The sequence below is a fragment of the Cyanistes caeruleus genome, chromosome 3, assembly GCF_971803275.1.
Source record: "Cyanistes caeruleus chromosome 3, bCyaCae1.hap1.1, whole genome shotgun sequence".
Taxonomy (NCBI): domain Eukaryota; kingdom Metazoa; phylum Chordata; class Aves; order Passeriformes; family Paridae; genus Cyanistes; species Cyanistes caeruleus.
In genome coordinates, this window is record NC_141703.1 from 69,932,159 (window position 1) to 69,941,289 (window position 9,131).

Consider the following 9,131-nt stretch of genomic DNA (forward strand, 5'->3'; position numbering starts at 1 on the left):
TCGCACATCAAATGTCATTGTTTTGAGACAGGAGGAAAAAACTAAAATAACTTTCACCTGTTGTTGCTGTGCTTGTATTCTGGAAGAGTGAACCTCCTAAGCCTGCTAAAGCTCCTCCTAAGGAAAGGCCCGTGGAAGCAGTTGTAGTCGGAGCAGTTGTACCACCCAGATTTAATGTAAAGCCAGTAGTTCCTGCAGAGAAAGGAAACCAGCTTCATGCAGACACTGCCTTCAAATACATCCATAGACAATCTGAAATAACTGAAAGGTCTGAACAGCATCTTTATCATAATTGGATAATGAGTGTTTTTATTTCCTGCAGAGTTCTCACACACAGCCATAGCCTTTTAAATTACATGTTATTTTGCTTTATAACCTTATAACTCTCATTAGTCATATTTACCAGCAACTATACAAAAATTCTGACAGGCCTCCAGAACACTACAAATTCTAGAACCTAGCATAGAATTTATTTTACAGCATAATTGAACTAGTAAGTGATACTGATTTTTATATTAAAATGCTGAAATGTCAATGTTTTATGCTTAACATTAAAGTATTTACACAAGACACACGATACAATAACATTTCCATGGTGGTTTGAGCTGCCTTCTGGAACTGAGCATCCCAACTTTTAGTAAAAAAGGGAAGAACTGAGTAGAGAAGGACCACAAGCATAAAGGGACAGTGAACAGAGGGCACAGAGAGCCGAGCTCAAATGCAGACTTAAGAAATGTAAAAATCTCCATTACCATCATGCATGGTGCAGTTCACCTGAGTTAAATATGATGGCAGGTGTATGACAATCTTCAGTGAGGACAATAAGAAAAATAATTTCATATGACGAATCAGCTCTTGCTACACTTCTAATGACTTGGATTATATGCTGTCTATACATCACTAGGTTCTCTGACCATAATTCTATCTGTACCCAAATTTAGAACTTGAGAAGTCCAATGAGCCACTTCATTCATGTACCACAAGATTACGTAAAGAATAGAAAAACATATGTAGAACTGTTATATAATAAAGTTTTATTGTTAACAAGCAAACAAAAAATAGCCTCAAACCCCTAAATATTTTCCTACCTGCTGCAGGAGTTGCTGTAAGAGCAGATGATAATGACAGGCTGCCCGCTGAGGTAGAAGTAACAGGTAAAGCAAATGGTGTGGCTGAACCTGCAGGTTTGTTGAAACCTAAACTAAAGCCTGTGGTAGCTGCTGATGTGGTGGCAGGTGTGCCTAGAAGAAATCCAAAATCAGTTATCACTCTTGGAACATTCTGTTTGAGAAAGAAACAATTTGAAAGCTAAATTAGCTTTTGAAAGCTAAATTCACCACCTTTTCTGCATCTCATTTAACCATCCTGAGTAAGACAGCACAAAAGATCACTTGCATCAAGTAAAATACTCCCACAGAACTTTCAAATGAATTTTAGTGGTTTACATTAATTGCACAGGCATTTTTGCTCCAGATTCCTAGGGATCGAGTGGGCTTTAATTCTGGACTGACAATTATATCTACTATAAATGTAATATATCTATTAATCTATTATATCTATTTAAAAAAAAATAACTTCCACCAAAAGCATCTAGTAGATGACACAAACATTGGTATATGGAGCTATAAACAATATTGCTCAAAATACAGACTACAAATTCTCAATTAGATGTGCACCCCAAAATGAATGCACATATCCTTTCAATTTGTAAACAAGAAAAATATGTTGAGATGTTACTCCCTCAAAGTTTGCTTTCAAACATTTTTGAAGTAAAACAAATAATTTCTACTTCCTGATGTTTTCATGGTAAGAACACATGTTATGTTCTAGAATCCCTACTCCAAAGGAAAGAAGCATGCACATACATACACAAACCACAACAGGAAACACATATTTTGTATTCTAAGTAACTGCTGTTTTGGATGACATCATTTCATCCGGCTAGTGAAAAGAATTAATGCTCATCTGCATAGTATTGACTTCCACATATGATTATGTATCACACAGTCTCTTCTGGGTTAGCTGCTGCTCCTCCCTTTTGCCCCTTTGATTTGCTACTTTATTTGACACTATTTTTTCCTATTTATTCCTAGGACGGCTTCCTAAGTTCTTTGACTGCAGCGTGTCTTGCAGCACCTCCACTGCTAACATCTGTGATACTCAAACTCAGTTACTACTCAGACCTCAGCTGCTGCTTAAAAAGGAAAAAAAAAAAAAATCAAAACCAAGCCAACAACAACCCACATACTCCTGTATTTTTAATGACAACTGCAAATTAGTCACCACAGATGGATCAGAGAAACAAAAAATACTCTCCAAGTCTGTTCCCAGTTCAACCCTCTTTATGCTTCTAAAGGAGATAATTACCAAACAGACATGTTCACAGAGGGCTCACTAGACAAGAAATTCTGTATGAATAACTTTTTGATAACATATCTCCCCTCTGCTTAAGGATGAAACTCAATTAGGGGAATATAAATATGAAGTGCAACTTTTGACTGTCACTGTTGTCCAGGAATTGAATAATCCTTTAACAAGTAACAGTGCCCAGAACTTCAGGGCTCCATTCTGATTTACAGCCTTAACACCTGGGCTGCAAAGCAAACAGCAGCTAGTAATGGGGGAAAAGCTCACATATGATCACTAGCTCTATAATTACAAGAAAGATATAGCTCTTGGGTTTTTTTTTTAATGTGTAACATTAAAATCTAAATTAGGTCCTTACCTAATGTCAGTCCTGTAGCAATAGTCGTTGCTGTTCCTGCTTTAAGAACGAGAACAAATAAACAGGGTAAGAACAGTAATAGAAGGCCACAAAGAAGCTGTGACAGTAAAAAAACATGAAACAAAATCCTGAAATAATGGAACTATTATACAATACTTTTTTCTGTAGTGTATTGAAAAATAAAACATTAACACAGAAAACAGTATTGGTAAACACCAGCAGCAGAAACTAAACCACAACTGACTCAAAAAATGTAACAGCAGTATATCATCTGAAATTTCAAATAAAGCAAGGTAAAAACATGAAAGCTAGTAATTCTATCCTGTAATTTTTTCAGCCACATGGTAGTATGTAACATCAGTATGCAAAACAGCAGATTTACCGTATAATGAATAGGATTATAGAGTCTAAAGTCCTTGTAAAATCCTGTGTCTTGGTTTAGGGTTTCTGCCCCACTGGTAATTTAAAGAGACTATTCTGGACACAGTGTTAGGCCATTTCATATTTTAAAAACCATCTGATTAGATTATCAAAAGAATCACTGAAATAAAATTACCCCAATGTAGCCAACCACAGTAATACAAACTTTCAGTTTATTGCTGATTTGATTTTTAGTAGATTGGTCCTTCACACTTTCCCCATATACTTATACAAGCATATTTTATTTAGCAATACTGCAACAAAGTAATATTTATTTTTATGTCTGCTTGATGGCTGAAAGAAAAACACCCTGTCAAAAAAGTTTTATTCTTTTGTATTCCACTGCTCCTATAAGCTGTGTGTTCATAGGCTGCATTAGAGACCTAAGAAAATATTCAATTCCTTCAGGCATATTGCAATAAATATCCCCAAACAACAAACTCAAATGTTCACTACTGTAGAATTACAAGTATTATATATTGCATTACAAATGCGAACAATCTCACAAAGTTTTAAAATACTTTTAAAATCTAAATATACCTCAATCTTAAGTCAACTTTGAACATCCTGGATGAAGAGTTAAGATTTCTAAAATACACCAGGATTCAAACTACAGAACAATTTACACATAGTCCAGGAAGCTTTCTGGTAATTGCAGTTGTGTTTCTGCTGCACTGGTAGCACTAAACTCTCAACGAATGATCTTTCAAACTACTCAACAAAGTGGTTTTATAAAACTGTGTAAGTAATAATCTGAGCTACAGAACGACTGTAAAAGAGTAAACATTTTATTATGACCCAGTTTTTTGAGCACATATAATTTATGTCTTCACTGCTGAATCCAAAATCTGCAGTACAAGAATTCTTTTCTACCTGTACTGGTGCTTCCTAGTGTAAAGCCAGTGGTTGATTTTGATCCAAACAGTCCACTCCCAAAACCCAATGAAGGAGCCGATGTGGTTGCTGTAGCAGTGGAAGAGCCCAGAGTTCCAAAACTAAGTCCTCCTGTTGAACTATTACAAAATAAGACTATTAGCAGTAATTCTATTTCAAAATTAAAACAACCCCCCCCTTACATCAATTTCTTTCCGATGCCATCTTTCACTTTCCCAAAACATTTATCACAAACAACCCAGCTGAGCAAGACAGAGTCCAAGCTCACTGCCACTGAACAACAAGAGAGAGCCCATTTCCCCTTTTCCTTCCACAGCTCTGTAACTCCCATTGCTTCCCTGACACTTACTCCAGCATTTGTTCAGCTGCTGCTGAGCTGGTAGATCTTATTAGACCAATTGGAAATTCAAACTTTTCTCTGTTAGATCATCTCATTCATTCTGCCTAATTGTTCTCTCTGTGCTACTGAGAGAACAAATGTTAGAGGAAGCACAAAGATGGTAACAAATCTGTATGAAGATCTTTTCAAAGCAGGTTACAAATCCAGTTAGTTATCTCTGACCAGAAACTTCAGCCAGTGTTCTTTTCTTTCATTCTTAATTGATAAGCAGAGACACAGAACCACTCACATCAACAGCACAAGCTTCACAATACCTTACTATCAAAACACCCTGAAGTTTGAATTCATTTTCTAACCAAAAGCTATCCTTTTGCACAGGTTTCAACCACATGCCTACTGTATTTTTTTCAGACTGCCTACCAAAAGTTACAGAAAAACAACTTCCAGATCTACTTTTACAGATGAAGGGGAAGAGAAAGAACAGAGATTGGACACCGCTAGGAAAATTAAGGCTTTGATAATTATTTTGGGTAACTACACATTTCAGAGATTTTATGCCAAATAGAGAACAAGCTTTACAATTTGCACGAAACACAGGAAAATACAATATACATGGTTATCTCCAGCCAATGAAATTACAGGTACTAGCACCCAGACAAGTCTATGGTTTTAAAAATTTTTTTCTTAATCGATGAAAGATCAGATGAATAATTTATCAGATGAATAATTTGTAGTAACTTCATGGACCCATTTGTGAACCTTTTAAGAAACAAAGTTCAGTTTTCACAAACACATTTTGCTTAAGTACAACAGCAATGCTGAAACAAAATGCAATTTAGACTCCACCAAGGAGTTTTATCTTTCAAATGTTCAGTAATCTCTCATTGCTCTCTTATCTCCTCTCTCTTTTTGTATAAGGGCAGCTCCTAAAATAACAAGTCAAAGACAAAAGCAAATCCTTACAAAAAAGGTACAATTAGCTCTTGAATTAGAACTTTTCAAACTATCAATAAAACCGATCATAGCAAGCCCAGTTGGTTGCAAGTTCAGAACTAAGTGTGAGATATTTCTTAGGCAGTAATTTAGGAAGCACAGTGGCCAAGAAGTTTAGAAGGACAAAGACACACTAACTGTCCCACAGGATCCAGAGCCTTTCAACTGTCTTTACTCCCAAAATTTCAACATACCGAACTGCAGCACTCTGACCTCTAACTACTTCTAAGTTTAAACATACAACATGGTGCTTCTCTCATTAGTCAAGAGCTTATATGTGTCATCTTTTTTCCAGTGGATGACTCTTCTGTGAAAGTGTTTTGTGTTACAGCATTCCCATAGAAGAAAGCCAAGGTACAAACTGTGATATTTGGCACGACAGAAGGACAAAAATAAAGAACACAAACCAACCCAAATTAAACTAACTCAAATAAAATGAAGTGGCCTTTTTTTCAAGGTAGAAAGAATCCAAAATGTAGGAACAAAGTAATGGCAGCATTCTCACCAGCAGGAGAAAGCATGGGCCAGAAGGACACAGACGGAAGGAAGAAGAGCTCAAGTTACTGAAGTCAGGTCTGAACTCTAATTCTAGAACTAGAATGAAGCACTGCACCTGGCTATAGCATACAATAAGAGAACACCAACTACAAAACAGTGCAAGTACCTGAAAGGCTGTTGGTGCAAAGCAGGAATCAGATAGGTTGGCATGTCACAGGGGCTTTCAGCCACCAGAATATAATCTTTGGTCACCTCACATTTATCCTTGGACCAGATAACCAAATTCTTTTTCTCCCAACACCTGGCAATATCATCTTAGACCCAGGTCAGAAGAGCAGCTTTTTCTTACAGTCTTAAACATGTTCTCAAGCAAATTATCTCACAGGGATGCTCAAGAAGCAGTGAGAAGGCCCCATCCTCTATGATATTCTTTGACCAACAGCCCTGAAGACTGATTCTGCTTGTAAAAATAAATAAATGAATAAAAATATAGAGTACCATCTACTATTATTTAGCATCTATTAAACTTTTTTTCTAAGAGATAAAAAAGGCAGCTAGAACACAAAAAACCCACCAAACAAAAATATTTTAGTTCAATAGGGAGCTTTTAAAAGTGCAGATCAACATGACAAAAGTGTTTCCCTTATTTCAGTATGTTTAGAAGAATAGTTTTGAACTACTATTATTTTTACTTGCTCGTTTGAATCCCAGGAAACCTACATTAAGAAGGCATAAAGAAAAGTAGCAAAAGCTCTTTATCAAATGTACATAAGCTTTACTGTAGAAGTTAAAAAAACCCAAGCAAACAAAAAAATCCCCAAAAGACCAAAAAAAAACCCCAAAAAGCATCACCACAAGAAAAGTCAAAACCTCTAAACAATCCCTGCCTTCCACAGCCAAGCAGAAATAACAAGAAAGTAATCAATCTGTCACAACCACAATGCTACTTCCTGATGTTTCTAACAGGTATTTCCAAATGTATCACGATAAGCGAAGCTCCCTTGAGTAACCGCCCCTGTCCATTTAGTTTACACTACGGCGACCAGCTCTGATCACGTTAGGGAAAGTCTCTGACAAAAAGGCCCACAACAGCCTTGATCTTCAACAGAGACACAATAACAAGCAAGTCAGAATAAACAGGCTCTGCTAGTCCAGCTGTGTGCAAATAGAAAAGGGGGAAGAAAAACCACCAACAAGAAAGATTTACCTGTTATTCTCAGAAACCTAAACCATAACGCTTGGAGTACACAGCCTGCTGTATATCACATGCACGAAGTTCTTCTTTTACTCCGAGATATTACACACCAAACACAAGGTTACTTTTGTTAGAAGGGTAAAATCAAACATAGCTTCTAAAACATATATACAGCATCACTTTTGGACACTGAACACGTGGGCTCTGGCATCAACGTGCTCCACGCCGCGGACACAAACGCAGGCTGACTTTTGAGAGAAACCTGGATACACATCTAATTCGCATCCTGCGTTCAGAGCGGCAGGGTGACCCGTACGGAGAGGCATCCAAAGCCAAACCAAAGCACAATAAGAAGTGAAACTCCCTGAATTAGTAGCTGTGGAACAGATCGCTCCCTACGTCTCTGCTGAAGGCTCTGCTCAAGGCTCAGGCCGGGAAGAAGACGAGGCAAGTGAGGCACCGTGGGGCAGACACGGTGCAGCCGTTTCGCCTGCGCACCAAGGGCCCTGAGACGGGGACTGCCGGAGCCCTGGGCTCCTTCGGGAGCGGTCAAGGCGGCGAGACCCGAGCCCGGGGCAGTCACTCGCTCCCTCACACACTTCCGCACCACGGGGGCCGTGCTTCAGGCTGGGCCCGGGCCCGGGCGGCAGCCTCAGGCCGCGGGGGGCTACCAGCACGGCCGAACCGAGAGGAGCGGGGGCGTCGCGTTACCTCGGCGTGGCGGTTCCGAAGGAAAAACTCCCGACTGCTCCTCCTCCTCCTGCCCCGGCGGCCGCCGTGGAGCCCAGGGTGCCCGCGCCGAAGGAGAAGCCCGCAGACATGGCGGCGGCGGGAACAGCCGGAGAGCGGGGCCGGGAGCCGGCGGCGAGGGCCGGGTCTGTGGGTGCGGGGTCGGTGCTGGGTGCGCGGGTCGGTGCTGGGGTCGCGGCCCCTCAGCCGCGCATGGCGCCCGCCGCCACCTGCGGAGCGAGCGGCGGCACCGAGCGCGCGGACGGACGCCGGCCACGCTCCCCTCCGCGCGCCCGCCGCGGTGCACCACGGGACCGGCCGGCCGGCCTTAAAGCGACAGCAACGCGCGGGAGCTGGGTTGGAGCAGAGGCCGGGGATCGTCGTGTCCAAGCTGTGCTTCAAGCAGCACCACGGCACAGACTGAAATATGACAGGTTCCATCTCAACATCAGGAAACGTTGCTAGAGTCACACGGCACTTACCAGGTTGCCCAAATAAGTGGTTGTGGGGTCTATATCTTTAATGATTTTTAAAAGATGCCTGGACATGGTATTGGGCAACTGGCGCCGAGTGGCCCTGCTTAAGCACGTGGAGGCTACTGGGCAACTCCAGAGACAGCAAAAAGATCCATCTTCCAGGAATATCCCCAGGTGCAAGACTCACAGACTGAAGCAGTGGCCTAGGCAACCAGGGAATGACTCATTTCCCATACATCTATCACCGGGGCATTTCCCATGGAGTCTCTAAAATTGTTGGGGGATGCAGCCCCCTTTTTATCTTAAGTTTTGCACCACATCACCCTCTTCCCCACTGGCTGAGGTACTCAGAAGGCGCAGACTTCCTAGAACACCTACTCTTTAATATACAGCCCTCTTTCATTATATAAAGAAAGAAAAAGAAACTACTCATAATTCTATTAAGCCTTCATTCTTCTTTTCTAGGTTCAAGAATTTAACGTGGCCTTGGCTGAGCAACAGTCAGTGTTGATTAGTAACATTTTCTAGAGTTAATATTTCCTTCTGTTACTTCCCTATCTGTAAGTTCCTAGCCCTACCTACAAGCAGATTCACCGGGTCTGTTTGAAAAGACACATTCACCTTATTCCTGTCACCCTCATGGCACCCATGGGTAATTAGGCATCCCCATGAGGGAGAAGGGTGGTTCAGTCCGTGGACCTACCCCAGAAGTTATGAAAGAGTTTTCCCTAACTTCTCCTCATTCTTAACTCACTTTTATATTATTTCTTTACGTCTAGGTGGACACTGACTTTAGTCATACATCTTAGTCAGTGGGGGGTGGTCGTACCTTGGCAGGTGGGTATCTCAGGATAGTGTCTG

The 9,131-nt window shown here is 40.8% G+C and overlaps 1 protein-coding gene across 17 annotated transcripts in view; it reads right to left on the reverse strand.

Moving 5' to 3' along the window:
• NUP58 (nucleoporin 58) overlaps positions 1 to 8,214 on the reverse strand; it is a 41,408-nt gene extending 33,194 nt beyond the window's left edge. For 11 of the 17 annotated variants that reach the window (XR_015284728.1, XR_015284731.1, XR_015284730.1 and 8 more), the window contains exons 1-5: positions 7,777 to 8,214; positions 4,019 to 4,158; positions 2,726 to 2,764; positions 1,089 to 1,241; positions 58 to 192 (exon numbers count right to left, since the gene is read on the reverse strand). Coding sequence is in view for 11 of the 17 variants with exons in the window: in XM_086881797.1 (XP_086737923.1) it covers positions 58 to 192; positions 1,089 to 1,241; positions 2,726 to 2,764; positions 4,019 to 4,158; positions 7,777 to 7,886 (577 nt within the window). In the remaining 6 variants the exon portion in view is untranslated. The remainder of the gene's footprint in view (positions 1 to 57; positions 193 to 1,088; positions 1,242 to 2,725; positions 2,765 to 4,018; positions 4,159 to 7,776) is intronic. The other 6 variants (XR_015284733.1, XR_015284732.1, XM_086881799.1 and 3 more) reach the window with 2 other exon arrangements.
• Between the last annotated feature and the right edge of the window lie 917 nt (positions 8,215 to 9,131).